Genomic DNA, 20,974 nt, shown 5'->3' on the forward strand with positions numbered 1-20,974 from the left:
TTAGGGCGTGGCTTCCCTACTGGACTGTGAACTTCCTAAGAAGGCCTGTTGCTTTTTTTTTTTTTTTTTTTTAAAGGAGGCAATCTAACCCAGGGCCTTGTAAGCAGTTAATATCTTTTCTTAACTGACACGTTGGCTATGCCTACCAGCGGAAGTGATAGCATGATGTCCCAAGGAAAATTTGTTGTCAATGACAACACTCTTCCTATTTTGCCCAGGCAGCCCTGAACTTGAACTTGTAGGCTTAAGCAAGCGTTCTGACCTCCTATACTGTTGAATATAGAGGCGTATAGCACCCTGTCTGGCCTGGAAGGAAAAAAAAAGAAAGCTTTATTTATTTATTTTTTTCATCTTTATTAACTTGGGTATTTCTTATTTACATTTCGATTGTTATTCCCTTTCCGGGTTTCTGGGCAACAGCCCCCTCTCCTTCTCGATGGGTGTTCCCCTCTCCATCCTTCCCCCATTACTGCCCTCCCCCCAACAATCACGTTCACTGGGGATTCAGTCTTGGCAGTACCCAGGGCTTCCCCTTCCACTGGTGCTCTTAACTAGGCTATTCATTGCTACCTATGCAGTTGGAGCCCAGGGTCAGTCCATGTATAGTCTTTGGGTAGTGGCTTAGTCCCTGGAAGCTCTGGGAAAGCTTTATTTTTATTTATTTATTTTGTTTTTTCGAGACAGGAGTTCTCTGTGTAGCCCTGGCTATCCTGCACTCCAGCTTAGACCAGGCTGGTCTGGCACTCTCAGGGATCTACCTGACTCTGCCCCTAGACTGCTGGGATTGAAGATGTGTGGTACTATTCCTGGCTAAGAAAAAGAAAACTTTAAATATAACACTTATTACTAAGAAGCTCTTTATTAATGTAAAGAGCATAAGCAGAGAAAAGTCAAAACTTAACTTATAAATAAGAATACAAATTTCATAGCACAGTATGAGTTCCAAAAGCAGAGTTCTGAAGTTCTGTATCAGAATAAGTCAGTAGGGTTATTGGAATGCAGGGCTTTAAGCACTGGGCCATCACAGTGCTACCAGGATTATTTAGCCAATATCAGGGCATAGGATTTTTTTTTTAATTCATTTACTTATCTTTCGTTTTGCGTGTATGTGTTCCTATGTGTGGAGGCCACAGGCTAGTTGTGTATGTCCTCCAAACACTTTTCGCCTTAACGTTTTCTGAAATAGGATCTCCCACTGAACGTGGGAGCTAGCCTGGGCTCTGCAGGCCTCAAGGTTCCTCCTGTCTCTGTCCCCTCAGGGTCGAGGCATCCGCTGCCACACCTGCCTTTCCCCAGGGGTCCTAGGGGATTGAACTCAGGTCTTCCTGCTTGTGCAGCAAACATGTTACTAAGCCAGCTCTCTGACCTGAGAAGCTTTGGAAAAGTCCCATGTGAAGGTGATAGAAAAGAAGGCTCTACGGACAGTTTGGTAGAGCAGTCGTTTGAGGAGCTGATGGCTTAACTCTGAGGTTAGTAGAGAGATAATTATGGCGTCAGCCAAGCTGACTCTTCTTCACCGGACTGGCAAGATGACTCGGCAGGTAAAGGTGCCTGTCACCAAGCCTGATGATCTGAGTTCGATCCCTGGCGCCCTGTGGCGGAAGGAGAGAACCCGCTGCCACAAGTTGTCCTCTTACCTTCATCCACGTGTGCATATGCACACATGGGCACACACACACTACACACTCACACTTACCACATACACAGGACATTTAAAAAGTAAGCGTAATTCTTTATTGAGCACAAGGTAAGACTGCTCAGCCGTTTCTTGATTTTTATCTGCGTATTTAATCAACACAAATGTTCACCAATAATATTCTGTGCAACTTGCCATTCGTAATGTCTTAAGCTCTGATAATAACCCTAGATGAAAATACCATCCTTCCCTCCGCTGTCCAGCCAACCAAATCGTGGTGTGGACGTCCCCCCTTGTGGGCAGCTTCTGCCTAGGGACAGGAGGTTGGCAGTTGCAGAGTTGAGGGTCTCCGTTGTCCTGCTATTCTGTGGGTTTCCAGAGTCTAGGATTTTACAGATGTTTTGCTTCTGCTGCTCTTAGTGGTTGTCTACAACTGGAGTGGGAAGTGCTAGGGAAGCACGTTATTATTTCCTGTTGAAGGTGTAAGCTAAGCAACTCCAAAATACTAGACTTTCGCTTAAATAAATCACGTCAGGAAGGCATCCAAATTGTACGTCTCAGCATTTTGGACCGATCCATAAGATGTAAAGTGCGAGATGGCGGTATCACTGGGGGAGACTTTTCAACGAATAAAAGCTGACGGTTAATGAAATGTATAGTGCCGAGATATAACAGTGTGTAGCAGTTAATAAACATGATGATGTATCTGGTTTGTGGCCTGAGGACACGGACTTAGGGCGTACATGAGTACCGTAAGTACAGATATAGAAGATGAAGTGCCCCTGGATCTGGGGCTAGAAGCCTGTCCCCTGTCCCAGAGTTTACCATTGGCTGGTGTGTAACAATCAGGGGCTTACCTTCCTCAACTGTGGCTACGTATCACCAGACAGTCTGGGGAGAGAAGGAAGAATTTTGCTTCATGCTTGACTCTCGTTACAATTCATTTTCTTTTTTTTTAAAGATTTATTTATTTATTATATATAAGTACACTGTAGCTGTCTTCAGATACACCAGAAGAGGGCATCGGATCTCTTTACAGATGGTTGTGAGCCACCATGTGGTTGCTGGGAATTGAACTCAGGACCTCTGGAAGAGTAGTCGGGTTCTCTTAACCACTGAGCCATCTCTCCAGCCCCACAATTCATTTTCTAAGAAGGGAAAGAACATTCTCTTAATTCCTCGGGGGACAGGGGTGCATTGGAGACGTGTAAGGAATGGCCCCTCTGTTTTGAAAACGAGAGTCAGTGGGATTTATTGCCGAGTTCTGTTTTATTCCATCTTCTCCTTTAAGTCTGTACTCAAGCCTCAGTATTTCAGCGAAGACCACCCTGACTTGTTTAAAATTCATCAAGACCCGCCCACCTCTCTTCCCATCCTCTTCTGCTTTTGCCAAGCTCTTCTTTTACCCACTCTCTGATCTGCCACACAATTAGGTTTCTCATCACATAGTGTAAGCCTGAGGCAGCATTTAGTGGATGCTCCATACCTACCTGTTTAATGAATACATCTGCGTTTGCGGTCCATTACTGAGTACACAGAACGCTGTGGGTTGTACAGGGTTGAGTGTATTCAAGGCCTGCCCTCTTGAACCGTCTCTACTTTCATTTGGAAAGTTGTTGTGGTGACATTGAATTTCAAAAACTTGTAGATGGTGAACAGGATCGCTTCTTTCCGGAAGTCTACCTGTCTCTAAAGTAACACACAGAGCCAGGTCACAGTCACCTATATGTCTGAGGGTGGACTTTGTTCTCCATTTAAGAGAGCAATATAATTGGTATTACAGCCTGGTTGTTACTCATTTGTCCTGTAACACTTTGATAACTTTGAAGTGTAGCCATGTAGAAGACTAAAGAGCGCACAGCAGAATTCCTCTGTGTTTGATAATGATACTTAGTTTCTCTGGTTTTTGTTTGTTTGCTGTTGTTGCTCAAAAAGTATGGTTAAAAGGATCAGAAAGTTTGAGGGGCCCCCATCACCAAGCTTTCCCGGAGGGGAGCCTCAAATATAAACTGCTATCCTTTGACTAAGATCCTTTGTTATAAAGTAAATGTTTTGAATTAGAGGATTATTACATTTTTCCATCCAGTTACAAGTCTGGCCCCAAGCTATGAGCTAAGAGGTCCTTTAACTTGCCTCACAGACTGTTCTGTGTGGAATGGGGTGAGGTGTGGGGCACTTTGGCTCCTGACCTGTTTTCTTCAGTTTTTCACACGTATGTATCTCTTTTCCTCCGGGATTGTATTTCCCTTAATTTCCCTTCAGTTACATTGAGCTAAGGAGTAATCCAGATAATGCTTATTTAAAACTACTACCCAGTAAAGCCCGGGTGGGACTGTTAGAACCAGGCTGTTAAGTAATTACTGCATTTAAAAGAGATTAAAGTAATTCCAGTAATGTATCTAATTTCTCCTTTGGAGTGAGGAAGTTAAAGGGTTTTGTTTGTTTTTTAAGAGTTGTGTCAGCTAGATGCAAATGAGATCCCACTTCCCTAGACCCGTCGCTGAGCTTGGAAACTAGCGAAGGGTGAGAAGACCGGGCACCCTCATTTGCATAAAAATGCTACAAAGTCATCTCTCAAAGCTCCCTGGTGATTCCCTTCTAAGCTCTGCTGCCTTTGGGAGAGTTCCCTTGGTGAAGAAGGCCGAGCCTGGGGGCGTGGCTGGGAAACAAAGGTTGGTTCATTTCCCCTGTATCAGTTCACATCCCTCACACCCAGAGTGGGATTACACTCAGACTTACTGGCTCCTGTTTAAAAGGAGGGGGAAAAAACCAATCTGGACGTACACAGTGGCCTCGGGAAAACGGGACACACATTTGTTTCGTCATGATGTGACTTCCAGGAAGCCAAATTATGTGTCTAGCTGTGGACTCCAGACAGGAGAAACTTCTAGTGTGTGAGAAGGAAATGAAATGAATGGGCACCAGCCCGAGGCAGAGCTCTTGGCGCAGGGCTCATGCAAATGAGGACGGTGATTGGCTTTCTCTTTCTGCCTGTTGTCGCTGGCTTCTCCCAGCCTTTCAGATTAGGTTTCAGTGGGAGTTTTTCTGGTTCAAGGATTGCTAATGGTTTGTAACCACCTGACTATAAACTTGACCTCAGAGTTACAGCCGCTTTGGCAGTCAGATGTCGAAGGACTGCCACCTGAGGAAGAAAGGTGGACTCTGGAGCCGTGGGGACACAGTTAGCCACCGATCCACGGGACCCAGCTTTTGTTTAAAAGTGACTTCTAATTCTGAAACCTATGTAGATGCTGCAGAGAGGAAATGGTGGTCTTCGTTAATGCGAAGATTAAATCTTTCTTTAAACTTTTTAAGAAGAAAAGTAAGTAGTCCTGGGACGTGTGTGTGTGTGTGTGTGTGTGTGTGTGTGTGTGTGTGTGTGTGTATCTGTCTGTCTGTCTGTCTGTCTGTCTCTTTCTGAGTGCTGAAATCACAGTGAAAGAGCTTAATATCCTTAAATTAATCTCTCCAGTATACCAGGTCATTGAAACACCTTGGGCAGTATTATGTGCCCTTGGTCTATCTGTCTTATTTATGTTTGGGGTTTTATGTGGCTTTATTTATTTTTTTTATACTTCTCGAAAGAAGTCCTTTAAGGAAGGGGAAAGTCTTTGTGTGTTGGCTCTTTGCCTTGATAGACAGTGTGTGATTTCTGAGTGTTCGGCTGGATGGGTGGTTGAGGTACGAGCCAGTGTGTACTGGGTCACATAGTTCTGATGGGGATGATCTTCTAACCCCCCCTGGCATTCTGTGTTATGGATTTCAGAGCTCGAGGACAAACTGTCTAGACGGATGACTGTCATAAAGCAGTGGGCTTTTGTGTTTCGGCTTCGTTGTGTACCTCCTGTCAGTTTAGATTACATTAATCTAGTCGCTTCTTCATACCCGTGAAAATTTAATTTTACAGTGACAACGGACTTTTTTTTTTTCCTATGAACTTATTTCCGAGTGGCTTTGTGTTGCCTTCTGATCAGTGACACGACCTTGATAAACGTGCAGGGAGGGTCTCTGTTGTACACAGGGATCGGAGACTGCAACAAAGGACAGCTCTCTCCTTCCGTTCTTCACCTCTCTAGCTCGAAGCCTGTCTTCCGACGACTGATACAAATCTGCCCTGGCAGGAGGCAGGTACAGAGACAACGGCTCTTTCAGAGGAACCAGTTTGTACCTGTGCCCTGGGGCTGATGGTACAATTACTGGGGCTCAGACCGCCAGCACTTGGATTTGATTTGTAATGAGCTAAAAGGGAAGCGTCCCTTTTCCATCTAAGGCAATTAAAATTCTAGAAACATCGCAATGAATTCTGTGTGTACTTTGAGGGGCCTCTGGCCCCTTGGAGCTATGTTGCTCTCTGAACCGGAGAGCAGAGGGAAGACCACGCTTTAGGAGTTTGTACATTAAGGCCGGCAGTGTTAGGAACCGTGTGGAACGCGTGAGCAGTGTGTAAAATAGTAGGGGCCTAGTTTACAGACCAATCTTTGTCAGCCATTACGAACAGAAAGCAGCGTTTCTGTTTTTTAACTCTATGTGCAGCTCTCAATGTTGATTACCATTTAGTGGATTATGGAGAAGGTAGCTTCTGTAAGTTTTAGCTCCATAGGCCTTTAGCATGTGGTAACTGCGGGAAAAATGGTTAGTCTAGTCGGGTGGGTTTTAGGTGTGTGGGAGCCAGGCTAAGGAAGGCGCTGCTCTCCCATGGAAATAGCTCTGGGGGCTCCTTCAGAGTTCACTGTCTGCGCTACAGCCTTGCTTTGAGCAAGTTACTTCATGAGCACCCTTAGTCCATTCGGGCTTCCACAGTTGTAGTCTCAGCTACTTGTAGGGTATGTTTAGTTAATTTTAAGTATGTTCAAACAGAATCACTTGTTCATTTGTTTTCGTTTCCATGTTCTTCTGAGATGGTGTTTTGTCATCTAGTTCCGGGTGTGCACTGTCGTTCTGGACAACTGTCCGTTGCAGGGCACCGTCAGGGCAGACCTACCTCTGACTCATAACATTTCCCGGCTGAACATGAGTTAGATTTGCCTCCCAGGTAAATGCCTAGTTCAGAGGCTTGCTTCTACCTACATCTGGTGTCCTCTGCCTAAGCATGCACAGATACATGACAAGTATTAGAACGTTGCCGACGAGCGTGTTTGAGTGCCGCCAGCTTCTAGACAGCCACCCCTGCTCTAGAGGAGTCAGTGTTGATGGGAAATACAGAACAAAGAGATCCAGAGCCCTAGCGGAGTATAAGGAAATTATCTCAGAAATTCATCTTAGACGCCCTGCCTCTGCTCATTTCCCTTCTAAGCAAGGTTTTGGGCTGTTTTTGCATTGAAAGATTTCAAGCGGATTGGTTTGTGTTAGACAAAGTCAACGTCATTAGACATTTTAGAAACATTGACTACAGAAGGATCCCGGGCAAGCATAAGTGAAAGAGTTTTATAGCCCAGAGGGCGTTCACACCGCACATACCAGGTTTTAGAGTTTTCGTGTGCACTTGTAACAGTGGTGTTTTTTAGTTACTCGATAGAGAAGTATTTGATTCCAAACTCACGGGGGGGGGGATTTGTTCTGACCTTGTACAGTCGGTCAATTTGAGTTCATTGTGTACAAAGAGGAATGAGAGGTCGCTGTCAAGTTTGCCCATCACTCTTCTCAAACAGAAGCGGAGGAAGAGCTATGATTTGGGAACACAGGAAGCTGAGCAAACATGGTTATGAACGTGTCGTGGGATAGATGGACAGTTTTCGTCTTTTCTCTATTGATGTAGCTCAGTGGATGAAACCCCCACAGCCTGAGATGGAGCCTCCCCCAGAGGTCGTTCCTTTGTGTTCCTTTCAGATTCTTGCCTGTGGGTGTGTCAAACACCACAGCCTCATCTTCTTGTTTATGAGGCAGGGTCTCACTCAGAGTATTCCAGGCTGGCCTGGAACCCAGAATGTAAGTCAGGCTGCCGTCAAACTTGTAACAGTCCCCATGCCTCAGCCTCGCGATGGTCGGGATTAAAGGCGTGAGCCGCCATGCTTGGTGGCCAGCTCACCTTAACGTCACAAATTCAGAGCCAACAACTGACGTGTGAATCTCGTCTCTTCCTCTGCAGCGGTTTCCAACTTAGACGAGGAGAGCCGATGGACCGTCCACTATACGGCGCCGTGGCACCAGCAGGAGAATGTGTTCCTCCCCTCCACAAGACCCCCCTGTGTTGAGGACCTGCACCGCCAAGCGAAGCTCAACCTCAAATCAGTGCTGAGGGGTAAGACAGTGCTCTGGGCTTGCTGGGCTGGAACGGCTAGTGGTTAGGAACTGACAGCATCAACTTAATCTGTAAAAGATGAGGTGTAGACACTGAGCGTCTCCGTGAATACAACCGTACGTATGCCAAGAAGCTTCCGGTCCTTGTAAGACCCTGTCTTTTTACTGGCTTGCGCATCTGCCTTCAGAGCACCCAGTGATGCTTAGAATCCCCGTGCGCTCCGACCGCCCCTGCCCGTGTTAATCTTATCCAGATAAACTTGCCGACATGGGACTTTGCCACTGCCTTTTAAAGCTCTTGTAGGTATTGAAAGCAAATTTGCTAAAGCTGGTGCTTTTAAATGGAATGTTCTGTTTGGTTAATGTTAGATGGCGGAGGGGGGCGGGGGCGGGGGCGGGGCGGGGGGCGTTCCTCTATGTAAACTTTGACGTGATGCTAAGCAATTAAGGTATCAGAATTGGGTAATGCCTAGCAGGGGTCTTCTGTCCATAGGTTATGTTAGCAGTGGCTGCCAGGAAGTACAAAAGGCGGGCATCTCTACGGAGATCAGAGATCGTAGTGGGAAGGACCTTACGAAGACGATAAAGTAGGAGACCAGGGGATTCTTCTGAGGGAAAGGGTTCACTTGGAAAGACTTGGAGAGACTGTAATAAAGCAACACAGCAAAGATCTCACCCTCCAGCGCACCATTCCTCGCAGATCTCTCATCACGTGACATTTGGGTCGTAAATAAACCAAAGAAGTATTTGCGGTTTACTTGACTTTCGATGAATCTGAACACCGTTTTTATTACCCAGCTGTAGTAAATTTGAAACTTGGATAGTTCTGTCACTGACCCAAGGAGAAAGCAATGTGAGGAACCTCTGGCTTTGTAAGAACTGTTGCTCATAAATCATTTGTTAAGTGATTTGCTTGTTAATGTTTTAGCACAGCGGTACCAATGTGTGCCTATTAAATAGTTTATTGCGATGGTTTTCAACCTGTGGGTCACGACCGTCAGGAAACACGTGTTTTCGACGTTCTCAGGAACCCTCAACCGCAACTTTATTCTCATTGATACTTCATAACAGTACTTTTGCTACTGAGCCCCGTCTCAATTCCTGCGACCATCAGAAACGTGTTTTCCTATGGTCGTGGCGCACAGGTTGAGAACCACTGGTTTATTACGATGCCAAGACCTAGTTTAAGCCCACTGAACGTCTCGTCTCACTTAACTCCATAGTTATTCTAGTGTTCCCTCTGCACCTGGATGAGGCCGTAATTCACAAAGGTAAACCTGTCTGTCCCCCCAACGTGAGTCGTAACCACCAGGACTTAGACTTGGATCCCCTTAGGCTGTGGAACTCATCTCTCTCTCTGAAAACTGACTTCAACAGCTGTTGACTGGGAATCATTGTTCCGAAGCAAGTGTAGAATATGAAGGCTGAATCCTGACTATCCTGGAATTTGCACTTTGTAGTACAAATCACACTGGAAAAAATTCTCAGGAGATAATGCCCAAAACTGTTCTTTGGGAATGAAAAAAAAGTCAGATAATTTTTACTCAGAGGCCCACAGAGAAGCAGTAGATTTACCATAAAATTACTGCTAATTTTTTTCTTTCTTGAATTGTTTTTACATCTGTATGATAGATCATCTGACTATCACCTGTCTGTCTGTCTGTCTGTCTGTCTGTCTGTCTGTATACCTATGCCACAGCAGATGTGTGTAGGTCAGAGGGCAACCTGCTAACTTATGGAAGCAGTTCTTCCCTTTCACCATACGGGTCCTGGGGAATCAAACTCAGGTCCTTAGGTTTAGTGGCAAGCCCCTTTTTCTGCCGAACCCTATTACCCACTTTCTTTTCCCCTTAATTTTCCTAATGCATAGTGTCTTGGAGTATCTTGTTTTAGACTCTAAAACTTGGGGCATTATCAGGTTCTTTTTTTTTTTTTTTCATTGAGCCAGGGTAACTCATATGTTTAGTGACTGCAAGCTTGAATGAGAACAGTCTTAGTTTTGCTCATTTGCATGGCCTTGGAGTTCTACTCTGAGCTGAATCACCTTCATGATACTGATTGCATAGTGTACTTAAATCCAACCGTAGCGGAGAACCGTTTGGTCGCCAGCGGTTCATCGCCAGTCAGTTTCAGCAGGAGCATCTCTACTTTATCCTCTGCCAGGTAATTAATGGGACCGTGGCGGGGATCCCAGGACAAATCCTAGAGGCAGCGCCTCTCTCAGATCTCTCTGCCCAGCGCCTGAGCAGCCAAGCACTGGCTTGCAGAGAGCTTTCCCGTGAGGTGTGCTCGAGTCTGAATATCCAGGCCCACCCATTTTGTTGACTACTCTCCAGGAAACTATGCCTCATTCTCACGTTCATGTATTTTCAAGTCCCGCATCAGGGCTTTCCTTCCCTTAGAGGACTGAGCATCCATCTATCTATGGATTCTGCAGAACCACACATGAGATACCATCACCCCAGGGTTTTGCCAAGACTTGAAATTTTATTTTGAAAAGATAATTCTGGTTAGTTGGGTGTTTTGTTTTGTTTTAAAGCCTGCAACAGTTTCGAGAGATGTCCTTTTTTTTTTTTTTTAAAGATTTATTTATTTTATTTATAGGTGGTTGTGAGCCACCATGTGGTTGCTGGGAGTTGAACTCAGGACCTCTGGAAGAGTAGTCAGTGCTCTTAACCGCTGAGCCATCTCTCCAGCCCCAGAGAGATGTTCTGTTCATAAAATTAATAACCTTGGAAAATTCTTGGACTACACCTTTTAAAGTCTGGATTTTTAAGCCTCCTTCTTGAGGTTTTAAATATGACTTTGCGAATCACGGCTGGATAGGATGAAGTGACAAAGACAGTTCTTTTCTATATATATTTTATTCTATATATTTTTTATTTTTTTATATATGAATACACTGTAACTGCCTTCAGACACACCAGAAGAGGGCATCAGATCTCATTACAGATGGTTGCGAGCCACCATGTGGTTGCTGGGAATTGGACTCAGAACCTCTGGAAGAGCAGTCGGTGCTCTTAACCGCTGAGCCATCTCTCCAGCCCCCAACAGTTCTTTTCTGTTCTGTATTTACTTGTGATCACTTTTGATTCACTTAGAACCTCTTCTCTCCACCCCCCCACCCCCACCCCATCATCTTAGCAAACTGAAACAAAAGCACGGTGTTCATGCAGGCCAGTGAAGGTTCAGAGTAGCAGGGAAACACTGGTGAGGACATCACAGCATGGACACTCCGAGTATCTCCAGGTTTGCATACAGGGGAAACTTGGCCTTGTGAGCTATCAGTTTAAGTTAATTCTCCCAGAACATTTTTTTTTTTTGCTCAAAAATATAGAAAAGTGTATAATTCTCTGTAGCAAACAATCCTATTTTGTTCTCCCTCTAATCTCTCTGCAACCTCGTCTTTAATTTTAAAGACGGTGTAGCGTTTCTTTCTTGCTAAGAGTGCTGTCTTCTTATCGCTTAAGTACTCATGAATTATTTTGTCCCTTTCTGTAGGAGAGGAAGCTAGGCTTGCCTAGTGATAAGGACGACAAAGTGCCAATGGCCTCGGTACAGTGAGCACCAATAGACCAACAAATAAACCCCAAACGTATACTTCTCAATGTAAACTGGAAGGGCTTGGTGGTGGGTCCAGTGGCCACCGAGGAAGACACACGCTTATGGGAAATTGTGCTGAGCAAAAGTTAGGTTTAAGTTAATGTCCAAAGGCAGGTGATTGCTGCAGTTGCTGTGTGAGCATCCGCTTTGTGCTGGCTTGTTTGCCTGCCCGTGTGTTCAGTTCTTTATTTGGACAGCGTCTCCTTCTGTTATCCAGCCTGTCCTAGACTTCTGCCAAAGCCTCTCCCGTGCTGGGATCATTATCCTCTGCCTCTATGCCCATCTTCATGTGAGGAGTTTTGAGTGAACCGCTCTCCAGTTTTAGGGGCTCAGTTTGGCGTCCCAATGACTCAGGCAGCTTTGAAGGTGAGGGGTAGCAGGTGCACAGGGAATCTTGAAAATGGAAATACCAGGAAGGCGAGTTCTCCAGTTCTCCACCAGCCTCCTAGTTTGTCTTTTACTTCCCCACTCCAGGCAGACAGGTCTTTCCAGATGTCTAACGCCGTGCATGACACATCTGGAGGCAGGGAATCCCTTGGGCACTATTTTTTAAAAAAAGATTTATTTATTTTATTTATATATGAGTATACTGTAGTTCTCTTCAGACACTTCAGAAGAGAGCATCCCATTACAGATGGTTGTGAGCCACCATGTGGTTGCTGGGATTTGAACTCAGGACCTCTGGAAGAGCAGTCAGTGCTCTTAACCTCTGAGCCATCTCTCCAGCCCCCTTGTGCACTTTCAATGTTCAAAATGTAGCAAAGACGATTTGTATTCATTGTCAGTCTCTGGGCAGTGTGATAAAACATAGTAGCCGTGTTTTTAGATCAAATGCTGGTTTTCTCCACCTGCTACTAGTGGTCTAGGTTATGAATCACTATCCTTGAAGATACATGTTACTTAGATCTGAAAACAGTATTTCAGTGTTTGTTTGGTTTGTTTCTTGGACTCCTGGATTTCTTTTTTTTTTTTTCTTAAGATTTTCTTATTTTTATGTGTATCAGTGTTTTGTGTACATGTATAATCTGTGGATCACATGCAAGCTTGGTGCCTATGGCGGCTAAGAGAAGGCGTTAAATTCCCTGGAGCTGGACTTATGGATGGCTATGGGGCCACCTTTCCAGCCCCTCGTTTTATTTAATAAGACATCTGACTCACAGAGAATAGGGAGGCTTGCAGATGGATTCCATCATCCATGAAGAATTAATTCTCTTGGCACTGTGCTGAACACCCAGATTTTACCCCTTTTTTCTCCCAGGGCCCAGGGTGTGGCACTATTAGAAGGTGTGGCCCTGTTGGAGGGAGTGTTACTGTGGGAGTGGGCTTTGAGACCCTTCTCTTGGCTTCCTGGAAGCCAGTCTTCTCCTGACCGCAGATGAAGATGTAGAACTCTTAGCTCCCCTCCAGTACCATGTCTGCTTGGACACTGCCATGCTTCCTGCTAAAATGGTGATGGACTGAAGCTCAGAACCATTAAATCATTGCCTTTATGCGAGTCGCCTTGGTTATGGTGCCTCTACCCAACAGTAGAAACCCTACCTAAGTCAACTCCATAGGTACATGCACCTTTATGACCTTTATTGGAGACAGCTCTGATGAAAGATGCCCTCTCAATAACCACGTTTTATCTACACGGCCTTTAGTGTTCCCGGAAGAGTCTCAGTTGAGCAGAAAGAGGGCACTGGAAGCTAGGGAGGGATTGGCTCTGAGAGAGGAGGGTCCTTGTTTGTTTCTCCACAGTTCTCAGGCTTCATTTGACAATAATGAACATATTAGAGACTGAAATAAAGGCATCATGTTCAAGTCTCCAAAAAGCTCAACCCCGGAGATATAAATACAGTTTCTCACAGTATGTTTAACAGACAGTTTAGTCACTGTATCTGTGTACACTGCTGCCTGAATTAGTTCACAGAGCATCTGCTGTTGGTATCGAGAATGTTCTTGTAGTCAAGAGTTCCTTGCTGAGAAATGCATTTTAGCAGGTTCGCTTGCTCTGTGACTCCAGACACAGGAGTGCAAGCACCTGGAAGAGCATTTGATTTGGCCTGTGATCTTTTAAAGTCAGAGTCACATTCGTTACGTCTGAAAGGACAGAGCTGGTGGATTTCTGATGCTATAAAGAGACTACTTTTCTCAGATGCTTAGCGAGAAGTGTATGCATTCACACGTCAGCCTGTTTAAAGCTCAGCTTTCTTCAAATTGTGGACCAGGTTTCTAAGTAGATTCGGCCAGGTTTCTGAGTCCAGTTTTTCTGATGCAATAGACCGACGGTTGCATCCCTCTTACAGTGGGCAGTCGGGTCCCTGAGACCTCACAGATAATATTTTGTGTCTTGGGCAATAGATTCTTGTCTTGGAGACCCTGTAACAGGAATCTCAAAATACCTGCCCCTCATCGTAGAAGAGGTGTTTGTGGAACGAGGGGTCCATTTTAATTTAGTATGGTGACACACAGATGTGAGTAGAACATAGGCCCTTTTCTGAAATGGCTGCCATGTTTTAGTGCTATCCCATCATGCACTGTGGGAAGAGGCGGGGGTGGGGGGAAGAGGAGGAAGAGGAGAGATGTAAGTTGACCTTGAAAGCTATAGTTCATGCTATAGTTCACGTCATCCCCATTTCCCACCAGTCTCTTAACAACACTTACAGTAGAGATCTGGCAGGCGCCCGTCTGTCTGATGGTCAGCCCTCTCCCATTCTGTAGACAGAGAAACCAAAGCCCTGAGAAGCTGAGGGATGTCCCCACTCTGCAGATCTGTTGTGATCTCAGCCCCCTGGACATCGTGAGGAGACTTGTATGGCTGCCGTCGACTTCCTGAGAGCTCACAGGGATGGGGCTCACCCTGGAGTTCAGTGTCCAAGGCAGGTTTGCTTACTTGAGGTAGTTCCTTTAGGAGATTCCCATGAGCTCATCGTTGCCTCAGGTAGCTTTCACAGTTGTTCCTGGAATCTCCTTTCCACTCTCACCGAGATTTCATTAGCATTCGAACTGGTGCAAAAGGCTCAGAGAAGGACTGTGTGGTATCAGGTGTGACTGGAGCGCCTTGATGTTGTTTGGTGCTGTTTCTAAGGTTATATTCGGCTCTGGTACCTCGATAGACTTAAAATGTGTGAAGTGCAGATTTCAGGGGAAATTCTGAAGGCTTGGAAATTGTAGGTAAAAGATTTATCATTTGTACTTGGTACTCTGCCTAGCTTCTGACTTCCTGAAGAGCATTGAGATATCAAAAAAGAAAAAAAGAAAAGAAAAGAAAGAAAAGAAAAAAGCAGAGTATTGCTAGCTAAAGAAAAAACATGCTAAGTTCTATGAGCAAGTAATTTATTTACGAATTGTTCAAAATCATGTTCTAGGGTGGTTTTCTGGTTCGTTTTTGTTCGTTCGTTTCTGTTTTTTATTTCTGTTTTTGTTTTTAGATCGGGTCTCTACAGCCTAGCCCGGTTGTGAACTCGAGTCACAGTGAACAGCCTGTCTGTCTCAGCTTCCTGAGTGCTGGGATTCTAAGCACACAACGCCAGGCCTGGCTTCCACCTTTCTAGTTTAAACAAAAATGGGCATAAAATCAGGGCAGAGGTGGCCATAAAATACTCGTCACGAAAACCCCACAGAACGCAGGCGTGAGATACGGCTCTCCTATTTGCTTCAAGCCCAGCAGAGATGGATTAGAGTCTTGCTCTGTGGTCTCTGAGATGGGAGACCGAGGTTCGGATCTGAGAGTTGTTAGAACACAGCAAGGCCATCTCGGGAGTCATCTCTCATTTTTGTTCTTGGCTTCTGGAAAACAGCTTATGGTTTTATCTCTCTTTTTTTCCCCCCTAGCTCCAAAATTCTAATTGGCTCGACTCTGTGAGTGTGATAAATGTGCAGATTATTGTCGGAGACACATACCAACTGCTGCGCCTAAGCCCTGACAAACTGTCTAAAATCAAGTTTCTGTTCTCATAAATTTTTTTTTTTCTGGGCCAAGTATTGCAAGTGAGTCACTGGGCTGGATATTGTAATACAGCCAAAGATGAGTAACTGTTGTTTTCTTCCAGCAGCTTAAACCAGGCGGAGAGATAAGACTGTATGAATAACTGGTATGCCATGTCGATGGCAGTATTACTGAGCCTCTCCCCACCCTTGGGCGTAGGCTTTAAGACATGAACTTAATCATTCCTCTGCTTTGTTTGAAAGTCTTTTCTAGCTCCTGTTCAGATCTCTAATACCACAACCCATGTGAAGTGACCCCTGCTGTCTGTGTCCCTGTACCAAATCACCTGTTCTCTTTCATGTGCCTCTCAGACCCTCTTGTCTGGTCTTTATCATTTTTTTAAACAGGGAAGTTTCATAAAGTTCTTTAACTAGCGTGCTAGTTTGCCCCCACTCCACCCGCCACTGTGCTCCAATCTTTGCCCTTTTGAACCATGACCTCCTGGCCACCTCCCACTGTGCCTCTTTGATAGTTCCATGGGTATCTGAATCTCCACAGAGCTCGCCCGGACTTCCCAGTGGCCCCTCTTTGTCCTTCCACGCGTTCCCACAGAACCTTATAACTCTCTATACAAACAGCTTTAAAGCATGGAGTAACTATGTTTCCACATGTTTTCACCCACTAAAGCAGGAACTTTAGTAACAGGACTTTGTTACTGTGTGTCCTGTGTGTCCTCAGCCCACAGTCCAGCATATTAGACTAGAAATGCTACTCCATTTGTGGAAGCCCGGTCATCTAGAACTTCAGGGAGCCGAGTCAAAGCCACCAACTGTAAGGCTGCGGTAGCAGGAGTGTGAATGAAGAAGGCTGGGGGAGTGGATTTCAGTTAACCCTGCGAGCCTACATCATTTTATATTTCTAGAGGGCTGCAGCTGGAAAAGGTGCAAGAAAGCAACTGTGGAAGGAGAAAGTCACAGGGACGGGGTGGCCATCCTGGTGCTTATAACAGGAAGAGTTTGAGGCTGTTGGATGGGTTACTTGGAAGCCACCTTTGAAAGAGCTGCTGAAAGGCTGTGAATCTGGGAACAGTGTATAGCGCCAGAGGTGTGACCTGTGTCTTCTTAGACAGTTGGAGAATGGTGTTTGAGTTGGAACAAGAGACCATGCGGTTCCCTTAAGAGAGGTGCTGGGGCTTGGTGGAAATACAGCTCTACTGTATTAATTAGCCAGCCAGTGAGAAAGGTGATTTCAGTTGCTAATCTGTGTCCAGTGCTTGTAAACTGAGTTAAATTGACCTTTTAAAAGACATGATAATGTAATTGAAGCCACTCCTCTTTTTTTTTTTTTTTAAATGCCTTGGGCGTGCGTTAAATGTGGAGTTTTTGTCTCTAGGAAAAAATGTTTGACTTGAAACAAGGCCTTAAATCCCTTATTGAGAAACAGGAGCAAAAGACAGAGACATGGAGCTAACAGAACGGAAACTGTGGAAAGTGTGCTGATTAATGTATCCCATTGGACTCGATGTCCTCTAGTAACTACTTCATATACAGTGACCCTGAGGAGTGCCTTCTTTGGTGTAACCAGTGAGAGAGAAATCAGGCGCTGGGAAAAGTAAGCCGCCATTGCTTTTCAGTAGGTGAAGAGGACTCCCTTCCCCCATTTTTAATGGCGACTAGCCTGCGAAAGATTGAGCCCACAAGTACCTTCAGACACTCTGGGCCTGAACAAAGCAGCATGGAATGTTTCAACAAAGGCTTTTTGTTTCCTTTTCGTCCACAGCGAATCCAGTGTCTCAGCGATTCTGTGCTCACTCCTGATAAAGTAACTTGAGTGGTTTCTGTGCTTCGGTCAGTGTGGCAGGAAAATGCTATATTGAAGGCCCCTAGATAAGGTCTGCCCTGGCTCCCCCCACGGCCCCAGTGTCTGGTGTTGGCAGAGAATCCCCACCGGCCACTTGATATTGGGTCCTCTGCAGCTGCCTGCGATAGCAGTCAGGATTCTAACGTGAAGTGAGATGGCCTTCACCATGGCTTTTCTGGCTGTGCTCGACTGGGACTCCTGACTTTCACAGTTGTTGTGGGTGCCTCATTTCAATCAGATCCCGCTCTGGAAGCCTTCTTAAATTAATTTGGGGATGCAAAGAGAAGAGGCTGTAAAAATTGACCTTCTGCGATGGTCAATGACATCTTAATCGTGATGCTGTTGATGGCGTGTTTAAAAAAAAAGTGCTAAGAATTAATCCAGTGGCTTAAGTATTGGTATTTTCTTACTAAAGTCCCTTTCCTGCCTCATTAACTATGAAGGGGGATATTAATAAAAATGGCTTTAAAGCCTTTGAAAGCTTTACTGCCAAATAGTTTCTCATATATCTGAATTTAAAATTGCATATGGATATATGTGTATGAATACATACATACATACATAAGCATACATATGTATGAAATTATTTGTATGTCTGAAGTTGCCTGTGGTGATTAGTGTCAGGGAGGGTGATACTGGTCCCAACACAGATAGACAGTGCGTGTTAACAGCTAAGTCCACACTTTCCTTTGACTGTTGGGCTGATGGCCAGCAAGCAGTGTGTTCTACGTCTGGGACCTCTGCCCTCCCCATCTTAGTCTGTGTCTTGTTGAATACACTGTATGAATCGACATGAGAACTCAAGTAGAATTGGGTAGAAATATGTTTTGGCTTGTCTCCTGCAGCAGAGAGAGCCAACTGTTTGTCTGGTGGCAGTCTGTCATTGTCTCTTCTCCTGCCTTACTCTTCTCTTAAACTTGACTGATGGTTTCTCTGGATGTGCGGTTTTCCCTTGGACATCTGTGTGATCCGGCTGGCCAGAAAGCTTCTGGGGATTACCAGTGATTCAGTCAGCTGTTTGGTTTTAGCGTCTGGATGGTTGGTGCGTTGGTTTTTTTGTGCTTTTTTTTTTTTTCTTTTATCACTGACAAATTGCATGAAGTAAAGGACTTAGGAAGAAGATTTATTTTAGCCCAGCATTTCAGACGGCTCAGAACTGCATTTTCCTCCCTAAGCCAGGAGTAGTAGTAGTAGTGAGGCAGAACATTTTGGTGACAGGGCACTTGGAGCAGGCTACTCACCTCACAGTTGAGAGAAATGGAGAAAGAAAGAGGCTAGGAAACAAACTGTGCCCTTCGAAAGGTCAGGCCTCATATTTCACCATTTCTACTACCTAAATAGTCCATTCAATTCAGAACCAATCAATTAACCAATCAATGGATTATCCTCCTATTTATTGGTCAAGGCAGAGCCTCCACTATTGGGACCAATGTTGGGGTTTAAATCTTGGCTCTTGGGGTCGGGGATTTAGCTCAGTGGTAGAGCGCTTGCCTAGGAAGCGCAAGGCCCTGGGTTTGGTCCCCAGCTCCGGGGGAAAAAAAAAAAGAAAAAAAGAAAAGAAAAAAGAAAAATCTCGGCTCTTGCCTGGACAAAGCACACCAAGCCAACATGGTTCCATGTGGAAAGGTTTAATGAGAGGATGAGAGGAGAGGAGAGGAGAGGAGAGGAGAGGAGAGGAGAGGAGAGGAGAGGAGAGGAGAGGAGAGGAGAGGACAAAGAAGCAGCCCCTTATGTAGTATCTGGCACAGCTAGCTGTTGCCAGGCAACTGTGTGGTGGAGCACACCTGGCTATTCCCAGGTAGTTGTGGGGGTGGAGCTTGGACAGAATGCCAACACCCACAATCCTGTCACCTCCCTAAAGCTTCAGGTGGAGCCCTGTCTGGGGACTAGTCCTTTCACATATATATCTTTGTCCTTTCACATATACATCTTTGGGGACATCTCATTTCCTAACCCTAACAGTCTTCCTGAAGTTCTGAGACTAGATTTCTTTTGGTAGATAACCTGACCAGGCACTGAGCGTCATTACCCCATCCCATCTAATCTCGCTCTGTTCTAATACTATAAGCTTTGAAAGGACCAACTTCCTGGGAGGTTCTTACATTCCATATTGATCCTCATCCCAACCCGTGCCCTCACCACCCTGAAATGTGTAGTGTCCTGAGACACTGACTACCAAGTAATCAGACAGGCCGTACGCCTTGGGTAGACTACGGTAGACAGTCTGACCAAGGCTGAGCGATGGGCGGGATGAGTGCCTCTCTTGTGGTCCCATTTATTGTCCCTTTAAGGGTACACTACCAAGTGAGTATAGGAAGTCTTTTGTTTATAACTTGCTCAGTACCTGCTATGTACCTACAACTGAATGAGTTCACTTAGGGCTTAGAGATCTTAGGAAGACTTGGACATTTCCATTTAGAATATGGAAAGCCATTGGCGAAATTAGAACCCAAGGGTTATATCTGACTCATTGTTAAATGGCTCCATTTAGCTCTGTATTGAAAGTTTGTAGATAGGGCAATAGGGGTGAACAGTTCTCAGCTAAGGCATGCTAACAGCCTTCAGGAAGCTGCCCCTGTGTTTGGAGTTGATATTCAAATACAAGTTAAGACTACCACGCACTTGAAGGACATCTTGACATGTAAAACCCCTATAAGTAACAGAATTAAAGCCTTTATTTGAAACAAAACAGGAGATAAAAGTAGATGTCAGATGCAATGTTCTTCCTCCTTACTGATCTGTAGCTTGTCAGCCAAATTCATCTTTCTCCTGTCCTCTTGCTAAGTTACTGAATGCAGTAAGCTCATCTCTCTCCTTCTGGGACTTTAAAAAATTCTGCGTGTGTGTGTGTGTGTGTGTGTGTGTGTGTGTGTTTTATGCATGGGCAATCTTGCTAACCTTCCCCCTTGAAATAATTCCCTGTATTGAAATACACACGCAGGATGTCTCCAGCTATAATAATTCTTAATAATTCTACTGTCCTCTTTGGGGGGGGTCCCTGCTTGATACCTCCTCCAAATAGAAAAGGCCTCTCTTTGTTTTGTCCTCACCTAAGTGTCACCGCACTAGCCACCTTTCATTTTGTAGACAGTTACCTGCCTCTGAACCATGTTCTCAAATGGTAGCCATGGGCTAGTAGCCTGAACATCACCTGGGGGCTTGTTAAGAAATGAAAATTGTTGGACTCTGACCTAGACCTACAGAGCCATGGAGCAGGGCTGCCAATGCCTTAATGAGCCCTCCTGGAGGAGATACAGAGGCACCTCAGTCTGGAGAAGATTGTCCAAGCTAGGTGACCTTACTTAATTAATCAGCTGAGTTGCAAGTGCTGTGAAGGTTAGAATAAAGCCCACCGCCCAGCAGGAGTGACTTGAGAAACTGGACTTTCCTGTCTCTCTGACTTGTGTCTAAGCCTGCTTACTCTGTTTCCCCGTCAGTTAGCTGGCCTCAGGAGCAGAAGAGCGCTCAGAGGTTTACTAAGAAATGGATCGAGGGGTGCACAAAAGTGATGTGCACAGGTGAAAGGTCAGACTTAGATGCATGGCTGTAATCCCAGTGTCGGGGAGGCAGAGATAGAAGGACCCTGGCCCTTGTCAGTTAGCCGCTCTGCCCAGATTGGTTTAGTGGGAGCTTTTATACCTCAAAATTATAAGGTGAAGAAAGTGATTGAAGAAGAGAGAGAGAGAGAGAGAGAGAGAGAGAGAGAGAGAGAGAGAGAGAGAGAGAGA

At 45.2% G+C, this 20,974-nt stretch overlaps 1 protein-coding gene across 11 annotated transcripts in view; it reads left to right on the top strand.

Annotated features, from left to right (window-relative positions):
- Nhsl1 (NHS-like 1) overlaps positions 1–20,974 on the top strand; it is a 232,454-nt gene that overhangs the window by 162,920 nt on the left and 48,560 nt on the right. For 9 of the 11 annotated variants that reach the window (XM_017589823.3, XM_017589824.3, XM_063262308.1 and 6 more), the window contains exon 2: positions 7,722–7,874. In XM_017589823.3, coding sequence (XP_017445312.1) covers positions 7,722–7,874 — 153 coding nt within the window. Of the gene's footprint in view, positions 1–64; positions 4,959–7,721; positions 7,875–20,974 lie in introns of those variants that run through there. The other 2 variants (XM_002728625.7, XM_063262290.1) reach the window with 1 other exon arrangement.

This window comes from Rattus norvegicus, chromosome 1 (assembly GCF_036323735.1).
Source record: "Rattus norvegicus strain BN/NHsdMcwi chromosome 1, GRCr8, whole genome shotgun sequence".
Classification (NCBI taxonomy): domain Eukaryota; kingdom Metazoa; phylum Chordata; class Mammalia; order Rodentia; family Muridae; genus Rattus; species Rattus norvegicus.